Source organism: Rhopilema esculentum, chromosome 17, assembly GCF_057945365.1.
Source record: "Rhopilema esculentum isolate cy_ngs chromosome 17, ASM5794536v1, whole genome shotgun sequence".
NCBI lineage: Eukaryota > Metazoa > Cnidaria > Scyphozoa > Rhizostomeae > Rhizostomatidae > Rhopilema > Rhopilema esculentum.
This window is the reverse complement of record NC_142831.1, coordinates 2532391-2552403: the sequence shown is the minus strand read 5'-3', so window position 1 is coordinate 2552403 and position 20013 is coordinate 2532391. Positions and strand designations below refer to the sequence as shown.

Here is a 20013-nt window from a genome sequence, read left to right as displayed (position 1 = left end):
AAAAAAAGCTGGGATGTGAAGCAACATATAAAGGTAATGTAAAATAGAGAACATCAACGCGACGAAAGCATTTTTAAAAAACAAAACAAAACTGAATTTGGAGCATCGCTCGAAGAGCTTATTCTAAAATACTATTAACCTTATTGGGCAGGGCCAGCGAAACCGGGGGGGGGGGGGCATGGCCCTCCCACTTTTCTGCAGAGCTAAAGAAAAATTTTAGGCAAAAGTGAAAATAAATGTGGTATATGATTCTGTAAGTAACTTTGCCTAGTATTCTCTTAAATGTGTCCTTAGCTTTACCTTGGTTGCTATTCCTTTACCATAGAAGACATAAATAAAATTGAATATGGGAATTAGATCGAAGAAATCGGTCATTGTCTAAGTTTTACAACGAGTGAAAGCTTGGCTTGGCAAATAGATCGAGAAATCTAGTACAAATTAACATGGTGCCAGCACAAATTGACGGAGTTTCGTTTCTTCCATTGCCTAAACTTGGCACACAGGGTCTATTTGTTAAAGAAAACTTTCTCAGAAACATTAAAAAAAGAGAGAAATCCGCTATTGAAGGAAAATAAATGGCTGGAAAGAACTTTTTGAGGATATGAGAAATAAAGTATGGGCAGATTTGTTCTTAAAAAGTATTATCAAGAAAACTTCAGAGTTTGATCGTATGGATAATCCATTCCTACTAAGAAAGAGAAAATATCGACGCAATTATAAATTCTATTTAAACTCATTATGACAAGCCCAGTTTGAAGGTTTTTCAAATTTTTGTTAAAGCACTTAATTTCCGAAAAAGTTAAGATCAGATGTTAGAAAGTTATATCTTAACTGTACAAATTTGCTTAACTTTTTGTTTTTAGTAGATAGTTCTTCTGTCGATATTTCAACGTTTTTTTATTAATCTGTGTTTCATTATTTTTCTCCCCCCATCTTATTTCGGGTAGTTATAAAATCTAAAAAAGGTTCATCACGAACTATATGATAGTGGTTATTCTAAAACTTTGCAAAGCTTTTCTATTTCGAGTCAACATCACAATAGACGCGACTTTGCGACACCTTCAGTCAAAATTCATTTTAGATACACTTTCTGGCGAACCCTAAGACACCATAATTCTAAAAATTTATTTGCCGCCAACCATGGTGGCGGCCTTTCCTAAGCCCTTTCAAGACTTTGATATTTTGGCCCCTCCACTTTCAAATACGTTTCCCCGGCCCTGTTGTGATAAGCTGCAAGAAATTAAACGATTTTTTTAATTTCTGATTACGTGCAGAGCAAACTTTTGCTCCAAAAAAGGTAAAGGTTTTCTAGATTACCTGCCAACGAGGGGGCTAGAAACCTCCGACGGACTCTGTGGCCCATCCTGCCCACCCCTCTAGCGCCACCACTATCTACTTGGGTGATAAAATGATGATACAATTTGATGTAATGGAGGAACAAAGATCTAGAAAAAGAAGACAAAGAGAACTAGATTTAAAAACTGAGACAAAGAATGCAAGGCTGAACGAATTGTAGAATATTTTATTGATGCAACTGGAAAATATATATATAGAATTATTAAATGATTTCTGATAAACGGTTTTGCATCAATTTGATACGATAGAGGTCTTTCAGGAGAGCTAAAACTGGATTTTTTCAATATCTGATTAGTTAGTCAAATTCGTTATCACTTCAAATAAGAATTATATTATAAATTTAAGTTGTATACTTTTTGCTAAGGCATCGAAAATTCAGTTTTTGCTTTTAAATTGCTTGAAAAATATGAAGCTTGTACTTTCTCACTGCATACGACTGAAACTTCTCTACTGTATACTTAATTTGCTTGGTTATTAACACTTCATCTTTTTAACAGTTAACATGGCATACAAAAAACCATCGCAACAGTCTTCAATAGACCATGACGGAGGCATAGATCTCGTATCAGAGTTTGGAAACGATGGAAACAGAAACGGAGCATGGCAAGTATGCGCAATAACCTTAGACTCTAAGCCATGGTGGCAAGTTGATCTTGTTAATCGTGTAAATGTTGGGATGGTTATCATTAGAAGTGGAACAACTTGGGAACAATTAAAGATCAATCCATTCAGCATAAGTGTTGGTGATGACAGCACGGATGGTGGACGATTAAATCCATTGTGCGTATCAAATCAGAACGTAGAAAGCGGGAAAATGAAAGAAATGCATTGTGGGCAGCCCCTTTTAGGGAGATACGTCAGTGTGTTTATCGACAGGAAAGAGCAGCTTCAAGTCTGTGAACTAGAAGTTTATGAAGGTTTGTTTTCGTTCTTTATAATTTTTCATCCGCTGCATTTTTCGAATTAGCATTCTATTATCATATGCATTAATATTTAAGATTGCAAATCAAATTTGGATTTTTATCCATATTTTGTTCAAGAAAACTTTCAATTTGTAAATTGTTATATCTTAACAACATTTATACATATAAACTTACAGCTAGCTACCATCAGATTGTAAATTCAGACGAAATAATGATAGTTTTTGGGACTATAAACTCCCCAGTTGCTAATTCTACAGATTTTTAGAAGCATCTAAAGATGAACGCTGAAGAATAACAAGACAAATTTGCTCTGCTATCTTGTTCATTGGTATCAACCATCGTGTTTACATCTTACGATGCATCTAAATTCACAATTAACGCGTTCTCTTTTAAATCTACAAGCCTGGTTCTGAGTAACGCTAGAAAATCTTCCAAATTTAACTACCAATTGGAAGCAAGAATAAAATGTGCAGTTTTACGTCAACTAAAGCTAATTAACGGCAATTTTTATGTAGAAATAACGCTGCATGCCTATAACACGCTGAACGCTTATAACTAATTTTACCTAAACATGTATCTGTAGCCAAGTTATGGAGTAAACAAGCAATGTGGGGGTTCTCCCGCGATCCTAACGAAATCACCATGCGATCCATCTGAATGAACCGTAGGAAAAACAACTAATCACTACACAATTCTGTATTTATAGCAAATAATTCACCAACTACGTGTAGCAATTATGGTTAGAAGAAAATTGCACGAAAGCAATGGAAAAGTTCCGACAATAGTTATGCTTGTTTTGTGATAATAGCATAAAAATTCAGACAGAGGCTATTGTGCGCATTTAAACTTATGAAATATATAACCGTTTAGGAAAATACCCTCAAACCTATCTTTGGCAACAGTACTATGGCCAAGTATTCAAATATGAAAGATTGCTGTAAGTCCAGAGACGAGCTGAACATAAGTAGAGAATTTTGAGTAGAAAAAACAATATGAGCCTACAAAAATTTGGAATTGAATTTTTTTTCATAAAGTGCCCAAAAAACATTTTACCCCAAGCAACTGAGCACAGACTACTTCAATTAAATTTTTTGAGCAAATCATATTCTGTTGTTACTGACAGTATCTTAAACGAAAGAATTAAGAATATCTTAAACGTTTTCATTGCCTTCTAACAATATTGAACGGTTTTGCTGCAAGCCTAGCTGAAAGCCTAGTTCTGAAGTTCCTTATTTTTGAACCTCTTTTGATCGAATTGCAGGACCTAAATTTCCTAAATAATCCCTTAATTCAACTGCACATTTGGTGAAATGACAATTGCACATAATACATTGAATTTCTTTATTAGTGTCGCTAGATTATTATATTTAGCTAAAAAGAGAAGGTGAACACAGAAAGAGTAATGAAAAGACGTTTAATATAAAAAAAGTGGAAATTCAATCAAGAAGAAAAATGAAACGCTGGAAATTACTCAATGCAGCATTCGATCTTCGTAACACATAGTTTATGTGATTTTTAACTCCAAATGAGTGGAACCGGCTTCCAAATTATTGATTCTTTGCAATGATAAAAAGAGCATGTCAAATTGGACAGAATGAAATCGCTCACAGAAATTTTGCTTGCTGCTGCTTGAAAGAGCTTTTCCTTTTCCGAAATACTAGAATATACTTCAATGAATGTGATGCCTCTTCTTACTTCTTACTTCAATGAATGTGATGCCTTGTCGGCAAGTGATGTCTGGCACATCAACTTTGTCGGAACTGGGACCTGAAAACCCCCATATGCACTATGGCTTGAGAAGGGCCAAAACATGACTTCCCCTAGGCTAAGTAAATTGTAAATGATTGCATTATGCGAAAAGCTTGAATGTCCAATGAAATCCGAAGAATATACAGACACAACTTTTTGACAATATATTCAGGTTTGAATAAAGAACAAAAAACATCAGATTTAGAATGATAGAAAAAACATTTGCGATTAAATAAACTCCCTTTTTAATATCATAGCATGATGGTAAGTCAGCTTTTTGGATACGAAACGAGTTGGGATATTGTTGTTCTGTCTCTATCCACATTTGAAGAGGGGAATCGAGAACTTCATCGTAACCTCGGTACGATAGAGCTGGAAGATGCATTTTAACTTATGCAATTGATCCTATAAAGCTGGGTGATTTTGGAACAGGCAAACAGCTTTCTTACATCCCTTAACAGGTTAAATTTTATTATCAGTTGGACGTGAAGTCTAACTTGATACAGTAGTATTCTTGTTGGAATTATAAAAATCACATAGAATATCTGGAAGTGTTTATACCTGGCACTCACGAATCGAAAATGCAATGAAAGAAAGAACAATAATTTTCTTTCTGAATAAATTACACTGAGTGCTAAAGCCACGCAAAATTAAATGCGGGAATGAAAGACTAGAGGAGAGAGTTGGGAGAGAATTGGGAGAGAGTTTGGAGAGAGTTGGGAAAGAGGCTTTTAGACGAAAGAAAAAAGTGATTCAACTATGAAGATGCTCCTTTGTTCTGCTTTGCTCCGGTCCTCCATATTGGAACTTGAAATTTAAGCTGCTCCGGTACCTGAGACAGGGTAGGGCTAATTGTCGGCTACATGCAGCTAGAAAAAAGTTTTACTGGAACTTGGAAACGTATCAAGACAAGGCGTGCTTGTAGAGCTATTTGCAAAGACAATGCAAACTATCTGGGTGTTTCCAAATCTTTTTTGCCATGAGTCAATTAATGTTTATTAATAACAGATACAAATGTCATTTAATCAATTTGGTACCATCTTTCAACCATATGTCAACTCAATGGCTGTTACCTATAAGTTCTACGGCACGATTCTTTTTTTGCATTCAACTACAATCTAGACATACTGTGTAATTAAAAATTAGAAAATAAACTCTTTTACTGTCCTTGAGGGATGAGTGACTATAAATACGCTATTGGTGAATGGAACGTGACGATTCTAACTAACTGATCATGAAAAAAGTTGCCTGATGACTGCATTTAGCGTGAAAATCGGAGTAGCAAGTGGGGGAAGAACGTAAAATTTTCAATTACGCCGTAAGACTTAAAAATCACCGAAATTCCTTTTGACTAAAGCTATGTTCACATTGCTCCGTATTCGTTTTTATCCGTTTTCATATCGATCCATTTCACCTGTTCACACTGCTCCGGATACATTTGATAACGGTGTGAAAACGATGAAGCGTTCACATTACTCCGCTCTGGATAAAAAGGAAAATGCAACGAACTGGTTTACAGACCTTCCGACTGCTAATAAACTTTTCAAACAACCCACTGCCACTAATATTCCTCCAAATAGTGTGCTAACTTCGAGTGAATCAGCCATCCAAGCATCTTCCTGTGTTGTTGTTGTTACTATCGTTTTCAAAAGTATCCGTTTTCGGTGTTCACACTGGGTTTTGCGTTTTTAGAAGTCTCCGTTTTTGCAGCGGAGCAGTGTGAACGCAAGGTGAAAACGGACACTTTTTATCCGTTTTCATTTAAATCCGGAGCCATGTGAACGGGGCCTAAAGCAAAATACAGAAGACTTGACGCTCTGAGATGTATGTCATCAAGCTTGAAACTCGGAAGTAGCAACTTAGAAGCTTCCTGTTCTTTACATCAAAAGCGTGTACATCTCTGGTTATACGGCATTGAGTACTCAATTTTTATTTATAAACATATACTTTTAAACCATGATATACTCTATAACGTGAATATATCAGGGTGTGCTTTTGCACAATATTCGTTTCCTTGGCAGAATATTTATCATGGAGAATTTTGTGTTAAAAATTTTGACCCTTTATCCATTTCCGTTTCTTGAGAAATAAATGTCACTGTTATTCCTATTCCATCAAGATACTTATTTAGGCCTGTTTTGCCTCTGAAAAAGCCTAGTCCAGAAATAGCTCTTCTTTCCACTTGCATTGCACCATGAATTTCCTCGCAAACATAATTTAAGACCAGTTGTAATTTGAGTGTGTCTCTTAAGCGTTTCAATATTTTTACTAGCATTCTCCACGGCGGCCGATCTGTCTGTTTTTGTCCGGGGATTCCATTAAAACTCATTTATTGATCTCTCAAATTCCAAGCGTCTATGATTCTTTCAGTTTCCCTTTTATGATATGAATGTAAATTCTAGACAGATTATTTAATTTGCTTGGTAATTAACACTTCATCTTCTTAACAGTTAACATGGCATACAAAAAACCATCGCAACAGTCTTCGCTACATATCTACAGCGGTATAAATCTCGTATCAGAGTTTGGAAACGATGGAAATAGAGATGGAGACTGGTCTGTATGCGCAGTTACAACAACATATCCTCAGCCTTGGTGGCAAGTTGATCTTGTTAATCGTGTGCATGTAGGAACGGTTATCATTAGAAGTGGAACAACTTGGGGACAGACAAAGATCAATCCATTCAGCATAAGTGTTGGTAATGACAGCACGAATGGTGGACGATTAAATCCATTGTGCGTATCAAATCAGAACGTAGAAAGCGGGAAAATGAAAGAAATGCATTGTGGGCAGCCCCTTTTAGGGAGATACGTCAGTGTATTTATCGACAGAGGAGAGAATCTTCAAGTCTGTGAACTGGAAGTTTATCAAGGTTTGTTTCGATTTTAAGAAGTTTTTATTCAGAATCGAATAGAATAATTTTCAGCTTTCTAGAGTATCAACACATATAACACGGGGGGGGGGAGGTGGGCGGATCTAGGCCGCCTCAAACGCCTCCCCTAAGGCAGTCAGATTTTCAAAAATTTGCAAGAAAATTCGAACTGAACCTAGTTTGACCTGAAAAGTCTTACCACTTTATGCCTTCACCCTGATATAAGCTTTTTTGCAATCGCAGAGCAGCGCCCCCCATACCACACGTCGAATTTGTAAGTTGCGAAAGAAATACGTCTATATTAGGCTACCCCTTTCTCTTGTTGTGCAGCATTTCGATAGTCCAGAAAAAATCCATTGTGCAGCGGTAGCAATACTATTTTTTTGAAACCGAAAACTATTTTTCGAGTCTTCGAATGCGAACCATTGCAAAAAAGTAACATCAAAAGATAGTGGTAGATTGAATCTAATTTGTGGAGGGGGGGGCTGCATGATAAAATTTGCATGGCCTGGTTTAAGAGGATTCTGCTGGACATCTCTTCCCCTCAGATAATTTCATCACACCCTTGTTTATTTATGCAATTTCACAAGGCTCACTCAGACACGGCAATTTGCTTATGCTTGCAAGGCATATGCCTTCTTTATTTCTATGTTGACTCATTTTAAGCGAAATTTTTGAGTTTACAGATTTGGGTACCTCTTTAGTTCCAACTTCAAAACGATATTGGAAATTTAAAAAGTCGCTGTTGTATTTTTTAAGAGTTTTTTCTATATTATGTCGCTATTTCATCATGCGGGGTCTTTTTGGATTTTTCGTGCTAAGAAGTTTTCCAACAGTAACTTTTTTGCAGGCACACCGTAGCTGGGTTGCTGGGGGCCGTAGCCCCCCATTTTTCGCTAAATTATGATATAAAGGTTGTGGCATCAAAGATAATGGTGGCAAACTACGTAAGATGTCCCCCTCCCCCTTTCTAGAGCCACCGCAATACGAAAAATATGAAACACCGCAATACGCCGAGAGTAAACAACAATAAAAACACGAAAATCAGTGAAGGCTATGTTTCTATTGTTTTCTATTTCTCATGATTTTTCTGTCAAGATATTCGCTTCCGTCCTAATGTTTTACTTAGAAGGGGGAGGGAAAAAATGTTTGTGTCTTATGCTTTACGCTAACCAGAGCAAGTCTTTTTCACGGAATTTCACGAAATTTCGGTTTTATGCTATCTTTCAAAATTCAAGTATTTCTATATTTTTGACTTCGGGTACTGAAATTTCAAGATTTTTTCCAATTGTCCAGTTCTCGTTTTATAACAACCAATGTTTTTTAATTAAAAAAATGAGTAAGGTGCATATTAGCTCTACAGTATGTTTTAGTAAGCAATACCGAAACAATCAACAATGCTGGAAGATCTGTGTGCGGGAGGGGTGACAAAGCACCACCGAATAGGGCAAAACGATAGCAAAATAAAAATTGTAAAATTTCACGAGGGCAGCCACTTCCGTGCTCCGGCGTCATTGGTAACAGTATTTAATTGTCATAAATTTTCCAGAGAAACGAGGGATGCAATAAGGGGTGATTGTTTAAAAAACACATTTTCAATTGCACGAAATGGAAAAGGTTAAATTTATCAGTGTAATAATTTACTCGAAGTGGGCGTTTTTGTGAAGAACTATAGGGCACGGCAAAATTGTTCGGAGACTCCGCCCCTCTGGCCCCCTGTTAGAAAACATGCAGACTCTGCGGAGGACACGTTGTAAATAATGAGTATTGTTTAGTTTATTTCCGTGAGGTATATAAAGGGATTGATTCGAGGTTGGGGGACCTTCATTGATAGGACTTTGGTTGTTGGATTGCTTGAATGCAGATGGTTTTCTTTATCGATTGGAACCCGAACGCGTGTATGGAATAAAAATTGAATATGTTTCGAGAATATATGGATATCGTTTAGTAATCGTTTATATTGGAATCTAGATTGTAGATTCACTGTTTACAAATATGACTGGTTGAGAGAACCTTGGGATCAAATTCTTAATTTGTCTAGTATTTTGTGCTGTCTTTATTGATTCCGGGAGTGAATTCCAGATTTTAGGCCCTTGAAAACTTAATGATCTGATACCATCATTGGTAGTTCTGGCAATAGTACTGTGGCCAAGTGGTTTTTGGAATGTCAAGGATGTTATGGGGGTTTTTGAGACGAAGGTTATGACCTGTTGTTTTGGGTACAAAATAGTCTTTCATGAAAACAGGATTAAGGTTGTTAAGTGTTTTATAAACTTTGAGCGCTAAAATTCTAACTGATTGGACATGTATGGTAGTCTTTTTTGAGTGAGCAAGTAAATCTTTGTACGAATCTTTGAAATACACTCATTTTTTTTATAAGAAACTGGCTATAAGAAACGAGTAGTGGACAGTCAGAAAAAATTAAGAATCTTCAGTACTCGAAGCAAAAGAATAAAGAAACCATGATAAAACGCGATAAAACTGAGAACAACGAAATTTTGTAAAATCCAAGAACAAGATTGCCCTGTTGGCCTAGAACTTAAGACACAACGGATAAAAATATACTTCCCAGATCTAAATACAGCATCGGAACGGAAGCGAATCTCTTGACATGATAAAAAAGGTCACGAACATTTCATAACATCATTCATGACATCATAATTAAGAAAAATCTTGAGAAACAATGACTATTGGAATTTCCAGAACATTAAGAGACTGGAGTACTCAACATCGACCATTATTTCTTATTAAAAAATTTGTGTAGTCCGAATAGGCTGGTCTTAAAGCTCTCTCGTTAATTTTCTCTAGCTTATCCTGACTTCCTTTACCAAATAGCATCCATATCAATGGACAATAATTGAACGGGAACATTGCTCGGTTTAGTAATACCGACAGAAATTATTTATTTGGCAATGTTACCCCTCACCTCCTTTATTTAAGAAGAGGCATTCAAGACTTGTTCTGGATCCGCTTTGATATAACTTAAAAATATAGCTAATGTCACATTTACTAATGATTTCTTGATTCAAATTTTATTCAAAGGTGTTTCTTTGGCAAACAAAATCTCATGTGTGGATTGGTACCGCATTGGAGCAAGGAATAACGGTATTTATGCTATTAATGGAACTGGCCTCATACACCACGTCTACTGCGATTTCAGTTCGGAACCTAATTTCGTATGGACTCTTGTCACTTCCTTCTCCTTGGAAAACAATTACCTTTTCAAAAATAAACCACTCTACGACAACGATCCAATTTCCGAGTATGAGCCCAACTGGAATATGTACAGGTGAATATATAATTTTATCAATTCTTTTTCTATTTCTTTAGGATTTTTTATATTTCCACATTGATTGTCGCTATTTTTCAGTTTTAGAAATAGAGCCAAGGATTTTTGCCTTTTTGTGATGTTTTTTGACAATCAAAATCGGCAACTCGTTCATTAAATATAAACAGCAAAATATTTTGCAAGAAAATCTGCGCAGAAAAATCTGTTTTGCAGAAAATCTGCGCAGCAAAATTCAGGGCTTGGCTTCGAGCCTTTTTTTAAGTGCCAGATTTTACCCAGTGATCAAACGTTTTGAGGGTTGGGGGGCTGTAACCCTTTCACCTTTTGCTGAAGTATGATATTAAGGCTGTGACATCCTTACTAATGGTTAAAACATTATCATAAATGTTTTCCATTTTGTCTAGATCCGTCTATATTCTACGTTAAGTACAAAAATTTTCATCGGATAATATTACGGACAATAAACTTTGGCAAAAACATTTGCGGAAACATTTTTGGCCTTTCGGACAAATAAACTTTTGGCCAATATTGACCAGTCCCTTGGATTTCTAAGATAAAACTATTTCAGGTTTTTAAAATAAACTAATAACTGTGACAGGTTATTCATTCACGCATATTTTTTAAGAATGCTATTGAACTTTTTTTAAACTTGTAAGAAACTCTCTGTACTGAAAATTTGATAATTGTCAAGAAACTTCCAGTAACAAACTGTCAGTGACAGTGTTTCTTGAAAGCCAGCGAGAACGATGTTATTTTTTGTTTAGACTAATATTTCTATTAGCATTTCTTTTAGATTGGATAACCAATTGTTTTCAAAATTTTGTAACAATACAGATACAGATATCATTTGATATTCGTTACTTCAATCAGTAAATATTATGCATGCTCAGTTTGATCAAAAATATTTCCTGTGACAAAAATTATCAGACAAATTTTTTGCACTTAATGTATACATAAAACAATGTGTTCTACAACAGCCAAGGTTTTGAAAATGGATTTGGTAATGAAATATTAGCAATTGCAAAAAGAAAGGACTTGACAGTCGTTTAAGTTGTGTTTAAGAATTTTACAAGGTTTTTCCAAGAACTATATTTAAAGATAAATTGACAAATGATATAATTTACAGTTAAATGAGAATAGATTGATTGAATTACAGTAAACGAAAAAGATTGATGGAAAACAAATTAAGAAAAAGATTAAAGGAAACGAAGCTAAGAAGCATGATTGACGGTAACAAGGCTTAGAAAAACTGATGGAGACGAGGCTGAATAAAAATTGATGGAAAAGAGAGATTGTTCTATGTATTCTTTAAGATTTTCATGTTTGTAACACTATGCAAAAATCTGATAAAATGTCTAACCTGTTTTTCAGACTTGGGTTCTCCGTTATGGATTATGTATCATCAGTCTCGACGCATTGGAGGGCTACATGCAGTTACCCTGGATATGGTGTCGATTATCGAGATTACGTGAGGGCAAAGCTTAGCGAGATCAACCCCCTAACTTATAAAGATAGTATCTGCAAATTGGTTGAACTTATCAATATTCGAGGACACAATGCAACTAATCAGTGGGTTTCGTTCTGGCAAGATACTGAATTATTCTTGCATACTGATTCAGACTTAAACCACTGTTTCTTATTAGCCAAAGAGGGGTCTGTAGCAAGTGAAGACAATTTTGGCTATCATGAAACTATAAATAAAGACTTCAGTTGCACAGAAGCTTCTACTAGCACGACACAGTACTGGTTTGGAGTGTCCGTCTAACCTTCAGGCCCATGAAGACTAGATCGAGACTAGATCAAGGCATGCAAACAATGCATAAACAACGGCCTAGCATGCTTCTTTCCTTTCAAAGCAAAGATCGACAGCCCAGTCATTTTTCAAAGTTTTTTTCTCAATTGTTTTAATCTGACATCTTTCTCCGTGGTTGTATATGTTGCGGTATTTCACCTTTGATTATTTGCTTGTTCTTTTTAGGAAGAGATATTATATTGCCAGTCTTAATGGTACGTACTTGTCCATTCTGAAAAGTTTCCATGCTGTTGATGTGATTTTAACAGTGATTTGTATAAATTTTTTCTACTCATATAGCTTGTTCTTGTTTCTTCCAATAATTGGGGAATGGTCTCCTTTATGGAAATTGTTTAATTTTTTTTCGTTTGCGATGGTGATGCAGTTGCATGGAAGTGTGCTCTCTAAAGAGCGTTTAAGAGTTTCTGTTTTATTTACATCGTTTCATACTTATTCTTCTTGAACAACTTTCAATGTTATTTCTTAACGCTGCTTGAGATACCTGTTTCCTTCTGTCAATTTTTTCATCATCACCTAGAATTTCCTCTTCTCTGTAGCCTTATAGCGCCATTTTTTAACCTTTTTCCAGTTTTCTTTGTCTTTACTATCACGTTAAAGTGCGTTGCATTTTTTATTTTGCATCGAAATTTCAAAAGATTGGCACGCCTGAAAATAGGAAGAAGGAAAGCCACCCCTCAATCACGTCAATTCTTTTGAATGCAGTGTTAAATAGCAAAGACGAAAGTGCATCCCGGGGGGAAACGTTCCCCCATTTCTTGGCAGAATCAATTTTGCATTTTTAATTCTGTGATTCTAAAACTGTCTTTACGTAGCCAAGAGTTAGTCATGAGCTAGACCTAATTTATGTATTTTTTCCTACCTTCTCCCTTCTCTCTCCACGAGCGTAAGAAAACGATGCTTCTCTTTGTTGTAGCATTCCGACTCTTGCTATCAGAGCAACAGTGAAAGAGATGGTCGAACAAAGGTGAAAAAGACGGACCCACTCTTTCAATGACCCACTCTTTCACTGAGGCTCTAGTAGCTACTTAGGAAAAAGCATTCGGCTTGTTTAGATGTTACTGAATTTTGGTTGTTGGACAAGAGTTTGGCCCCCATGTGGCCCCTTCCCCTTGACTCCTAAGCAGTATGTATATTACCCAGAAAAATAAATGTAATATTGTTTTATCCCATTTTCCACTGATACTAATTCCACGTATATTCAAACAGAGATAAAATTAGCAAACAATATTAAAGAAGACGGAGTATTGAATTACAGAATTGTAAACTTAAATATTTGTTACAAAATCACAAAACAAAAGTTTTTCATTATTACTTCACAAGTTGCTTGATTTGCTCGTATTTTAATTGCATTAGTGTAAGTAGAATAGTCTTACCATATAAAAAGTTGGCCATTAGATTTTCTTTACATATCCTTAAGTTCGTCAGATATCGTTTTGGTATTAAGTTAAGAATCTCATAATTGATTTACAATGCCTGGATATTGAAGTTGAAAGACGTCTGCGGTAGCAGAAGCTATGTTGTCTGAACTTTGATTGACATGAAAACAGTATTAACAGATCCAAAGTAGGAGAAGTTCTTTTCATCGTAAAGATAAAAATTACATTTTAATACTGAAATTACATTTCAAGGAAGCTAAACATTCTTAATAAGCGTCTAACTACAAGTTGTTGCCTGATATAGCTGCAAAATCTTCAGATGCAGTCATATTATTCGTTTCTCATGATCAGGTTTATCCCTATCCACATTTCCAATAGTAGATTCCATGACTCTGACAGTCTAATCTTTGAAACCCTCCTTAGCCAAACTATAGAATATCATTTAACAACTGCAGCAAGCAACAAGAAACTTTGAGCATAAAACCTGGTTTCCTAATTGTAATGGCAACCCCAAGTGTCTAAACCGATCAATCAAATTTCGGTTGCATTGATCGTATATATAGAAAAAGATTTTTGCGGATAACCCTCTATCTTTTGTATTTAGCGCAAATGCTTCCATACGGTCGGCTCGTGCATCCGTGATAAGAACTGTACATCCGATACGACACTATTAAGATTAGGCATTATCATATGAAAATCTTTCATATTTGAGTCTTAGTTCCATCAACCTGTAATGGTAGACGGAATGTATGGAGATTTTGACCCAACCAGCCCCCCCCCCCTCCCCCTTAGCTCCGATACTGTGGGTACTACATCTTGTTTTAAAACATAGAAAATAAATATAGATGTTACAGGGCCCACGCCACGAATTTCAAGGTGGAGGGGCCAAGTCTTATAAATTGAACTTGAATTTAGTGCTTCAAAACAAAGCCTATTTTAGATTACCAAAAAAGCGAGGGGGCCATTACCCCTCCGCACCCCCCCACCCCCCATCCCCCACCCCTGGTGGTGTGGGCCTTGATAAGGCTGAGCATACATGCTGGCCGCAAAATATTAAATGTTTTTCTTAGCATTTGCTCGATAATGATTCAGAGTTATTAGATATTGCAACAATTATCAACCTTAGGAAACTGTCTTTAAGTCTGACCGGTGCCAAGAAAGAAGCAAATCATTTAAAGCACCAAAAATTTCAAAGCCCATAGCAAAAACGGCAAAAAGTTCCAAAACCCCATAAAATATGCAAAGTAGTTCATACCCTCGCTTTTAAAACTTCTCAAAAAATTGTTTTCGTTCTGTAGCTGTCCCTATTTGAAGTTTATTATTCTACCAAAAAATTGAATATATAGAATATTATTGAACTCTATTGACATCGTACATTGGAGACTTTTCTGCAAGAGGCAAAAGCTGTCAGAGCGGTCAGGCTTATTGACAGCTCTCTTAACCATAAAATTTTAGCACGCTTAGTATCCCTTTCATTCATTTGACTTGTTCTATTTAGTTTGTAGAAACACTGCTTGAAATGTTTCACTGCATTTTATCATAGCTCACGTATCTAAAAGATAAAGCATATTGAGTTTTTGAGATGTTGCAAAGTTGTGATCTATTTCTTTTTCATCTAAGACTGATACATGTTGCTATTCAACATGGTTGTGGGGGAGGCTCAACATTTGGGGCGGGGGCTTTAGTATGGATTTTACCCGAATGATGTCGCTTGATGGCTGCAGCACACACCCCCCACCCTAACTCCTATTCTTCCTTTGCCTGTGCTATTCAACTTTGAAATTCACATTCCAGTGCTATTATCTGATCAAGAGGGATATTGTTTACCAATCGTCAAAGCAGACTGTCTGACAAAATGGCAGACTGTGAAATCCTGATCCTTGCAGCAATGCTGCCAAGACTGAATCATTCTTAAACCAATGGCTTTCAACAATGTTTACTGCTCGAGAACCAAGACTTCCATAGACAGATATCTCTGTTCTCTCTCCCTTCGGCCAAGCAGCCTGTTATGCCGTTCACTTCTTGTGTTCCCGCTTCAGTGCCAACGGTTTCTTTTTCGTAGAATGATCAAATTCAAATTCAAATTCAAATTCATGTAATTCAACAAAAACAATTTTGGTTTAAAATTAGTTATGATAATCAATTAGCTGTCTATAAATTAAGATTATTAAAATAACATCGTTCTTATTAGCATACTTGCCTAAGATGCTGAGAGAATGGAGACGATTTTCGAGCCGAACACCCTATTTGGTCAAAAAAATAATAAATTTGACACAATTTAAGAAACAAAATTACATAGAATACGGTAATATGATATAATAAAAGGTTAGATAATACTAAAGATTATTGATCAAGATACAATAACCAGGACTTTTTAAAAGCAATATACCAGGAAGTTAGCAATAGAGAATTTGAAACTTTATCAAACAAATTGAAAAAATATCCTCCGGAATATCCTGTGTGCAAAGAATATTTAGATTTTCTTCTTGACATGATAGAAGAGCTAGAGATACTGTTTATGTTTGTTCATTCGGACGAAATGGTTTATGCAAAGCTTTGCCACATTCTGTGGAAACATCAAGAACTGTATAACCGTATTGTGCTACTTATGGGAGGATTTCATCAGGTTCGCGTGATGCAATTGCTGCTGTTTAAAAGATACAGTTGCAAGGGAATGAAAGAATGGTGTATTGACGCAGAAGTAAAAGCTCCTGGATCTGCAGACTCAGCATTGGAAGGCAGGCATTACTTTAGAAGCATGCGTCTGCACAAAGAATGCTTCGACGCTCTTGTACAATTTAGGATAGAGCATATTACAGGTGAATGCCAAAATACTACGCCGATTGCTTATAACCCTCATATTTCTCCATTTTCCAAAGCTGGATATCTTACTGTTTTTAAGTTCTGCAAATAAGTTATTCATGTACCATTGAAAATATCTATAAAATCATTTCATTGATTATTGTATGTTTGTTATTTTAGATGGACACTCCAAAACAGATCCCCATTTGATGGCAACAATCGAGAAGCTTCGCAAAGAACCTTCTCCTTCCACAATGAATGACCTGATAAACCATCCTAGTTTTGCAGTGCTTTGTCAGAAAGTTTTGTGCTATGAAGAAGAAAGCGAAGGCCACTTAACGGTGCAATATTTGAAGGACGTTTCCGTAATGCTTGCTCTGATTTCTTCATTACGGGAATGCGATATTGAACGGCATATGGAAGCAGAATATGAGATGGTTTCTCTTGCATTTGCTTTTGACCATCAAAATTATGCTCGATATTGCAGTTTCCAACATGTGAACCTACAAGAGCTCAAGAGGACAGAATATCCTGCGTTTCAAGATTTGCAAGCAAAAGGACACGGCGGGAGCATGACTGGTGAAAGGTTCTCAAGCATACATGGTGACCTTATTACTGAGCTGTTTAACAAAGTGACCAAAGGTACAGCTGGACCTTTTAGATCAGGCTTCAGTACAAATCTTAGCACGGTTAATACTTGGATACATACAATTCATGTTCACAGCATGCTGTGGATTGCTTTGAGGAAGCATCTTCATATAAAACTATCTCCGAAGCATAAAGAAACGACAAAAAGCGGCAAAAATTTCTACTACCAGCATGTTTCTCAATTAAAGTCTACTCTTCGAGGTTATAGCGCAGATCCTTTTTCAAACGAGACTCCAAGATGCTTTCATTCGGGTGCTCTGATTACACCATCAATCTGCAAAGACATGCTCAAAGCTCATGATGTTGGAAGTGATGCATTGCAAACATTCGTGACTGACAGACTCGTTCAACGCAAGCAAAGTTTTTTGATCCAATAAAGAAAATGAAGCTGGATACTGGCATCAAATGGAAAAAGGCACCTCTCAAAGCTATTTCTGTGTTAAAGAAAGATTGTCAGGCGTTTGGTCTCATTGTTGCCAAAGCGATTAGCATGGAAGATGCTTTTCGATATCTTATTACATCAGTGCCCCTTGCCATAGCTACTCCAGAAGGTTCACTTCGACAGTCGGACAAAGCTTCTTTGAGGAATTTCTTTATTGCAAAATCACAAATCTCCGTAAGGGCTCCACCAGAGAAAGCAGCATGGTTTATCGATGGACTTGCCGTAATTAGAACTTTGAAGCCTAAGAAAACATACAGAGAATGGACCATAAATCTACTTCGATTTCTGCAGACACCTGACACATCGAGGCCAGTTGTTGTTGGTATGATTAATGATACCTATAGAGAACGAATTGGAAGAGTGGCACGAGAAAGGAGCGCGGCGAGACAGGGCTAGGTGTCAAGCTTGAATGTTTTGACCAGCATATGCCTCAAGGAACTAAATGGAACGACTTTCTCCAAAATGGAAGGAACAAAGGAAACTTGATAAACTAATTTCAAAGTACATTCAGAGTGAAGAAGGAAAAGAAGTCTTGAAGCAGCCGTTCATAATGACTGACGGGGCTGCCACATACATTATCGACAAGAACAGCTGCAAGCTCCTTCATGAATGCAATCATGAGGAAGCAGACACACGCCTTGTTTTACACGCATCTCTAGAAGATAGGTATACAGTCGTAGTCGCGAAAGATATAGATGTATTAATACTTCTTGTATGGGCCTTTAAGAAATTAGAGGTTAAGAGTAGATGGCTTTGAAATACGAAAATGAAAAGTTTGCTTACATACGTGGAATTTGTGAGGCCATTGGATCAGACATGTGTGATGCTTTGCCAGCAATTCATGCCCTTTCTGGGTGTGATACAACGTCCTACTATTTTAAGGTCGGAAAAGTAAAAGTCATAAAGAAATTAATGGATGCACAAGATAAATGTGGCCTTCTTGCTGGATTAGGACAAGATTTCACAATAAAAGAACATGAAATAGGACAAGTTAAGGAATTCATCCGGATGGTTTTTTACAATGGCACGTTTACTGAATCATACGTTGAAACAAGAATGAGGATTTACAAAAATCAAAAAGTGAAGTCATCCAGCGCTATTCCTCCAGATCCTGATTCAGTAGAACAAGCGATCATGAGGGTAAATTATCAGGTGTTTCATTGGCTTAGTTCCAATAAAATTATGATCCCAGGTATTTCATTTGAAACGAATGGTTGGAGATGGGATGCAGATGAAAATCTCGTTGTACCTATTTGGTTCAAAGGGAAACAGTTACCTCCATCTTTGTCAGGTAATCGATCGAAGAGATTGAAACAAACAGAAGTACCAGAGGACCAACAAGAAGCAGACTCTGAAATGAGTGATGCTGATAGTTATCCAAGAAGAAGGAAAAGAGCAAGGAAAAAAAACAAGGTGGAAAAATTGTGTGTCAATTCGCTAAAAGAACAGACTCTGATGACGTTGTTAATAATGGAAGCGGTGAAGATTGTGACAAATCAGAAAAGCCAGAAGATTACGAAGATGAAGAAAGTATCTGAGAGGTTTCCGACTTTAGTTCAAGTGATGACTCCTTCGACGAGTGGTTACCGTAACTTAACAATCAGCAACTACACCTATATGTCTTAATAACTACATATTTTAAAAAAGTGTATTTTGTTATGTTTCTACTCAAATTGAATTGACGAAATTCGATACCAAATTGTGAGATCCGCCATTTTGTTTTCATTGAAAAACCTAAAATGGTCGTAACTTTTGACAGGTAACTCAAATAATATTGGTTTTCTATAATTTTTTGTTCCATTTCAGTCCCTCTTTTCAGAAATATAACCATCAGTGGAAAATTCAACAATCAGATTTTTACTGACCGTAGCCACATGACTTCATCGATTACGTCACAATAGCTAATTTGCAAGAATGTTCCCAGGGCTTAAAATGACCGCTATATTTCAAACACATCAAAACCATTGTCAGCTTTTCGGTTACCCAATTTGCTAGAATGTTACAATAAATTCCCTGTCTAAATAGTTTTGACATAAACTTTAAGTCCTTTGCCGTGACAAAATTATTCTTTGGCAAGAAAAGCCGTTAAAACCTTCTTGCTGCGCTGCGATTCTCTGTCCTACCAAATCTAAATTCAGCTGCTGTTGTGGATCCACACCATCCACAAGCATCAACACAACAATATTGGCCTGCAACCTTACACGTGACCTAGTCCCTTTAAGATTTCTTGACCAGTGTCCTGCTATATCAAGATTTTGCTCCTCCGCTGCACAAGTCGTCTTTACACACAGGCTACAACAACTAAGTCAAGTGTCCCTAAACTAATCCTCTTCGAGTATTTACTGCTAGGCCACTTTACATATAGCAAAAGAAACAAAAGAATCAAAGGAAACTAAACCTTGCTGTTGTCAAATGAAAACTTGCCTAAGAGGAGGCATGGTTTCCTGGGTTTGGTTCTATGGACTTCTCCCTCTTTGGAATTATTGAGACTGGTACAAAGATAAGCATTTAAAAATCACGCCAAACATGTGTTATAATAGAAACAATTGTCAAATCAAAGTTCCAATGAAAGCAAATCATGCATGCTCTATTTTCCTGATTTCATCGGGGCAAGATAAATTGTTGTATAAGAACCTATAAATTGAAGTTCCGGTTGGCTGTTCTTAATTTTCCAAGACATTCGGGGTGGATTCCTCTTAATTTGTTCTCAAATTATTAGGGTGTAAGCATTACAATCTTCAA

General features: G+C 36.5%; 1 protein-coding gene across 3 annotated transcripts in view; it reads left to right on the top strand.

Moving 5' to 3' along the window:
* LOC135681285 (uncharacterized) overlaps positions 1-14971 on the top strand; it is a 68901-nt gene extending 53930 nt beyond the window's left edge. For all 3 annotated transcript variants that reach the window (XM_089113474.1, XM_089113475.1, XM_089113473.1), the window contains 4 exons: positions 1854-2273; positions 6479-6901; positions 9944-10190; positions 11562-14971. In XM_089113474.1, coding sequence (XP_088969600.1) covers positions 1854-2273; positions 6479-6901; positions 9944-10190; positions 11562-11955 — 1484 coding nt within the window. In that variant the 3' untranslated portion in view covers positions 11956-14971. The remainder of the gene's footprint in view (positions 1-1853; positions 2274-6478; positions 6902-9943; positions 10191-11561) is intronic.
* The last annotated feature ends 5042 nt before the right edge of the window (positions 14972-20013 follow it).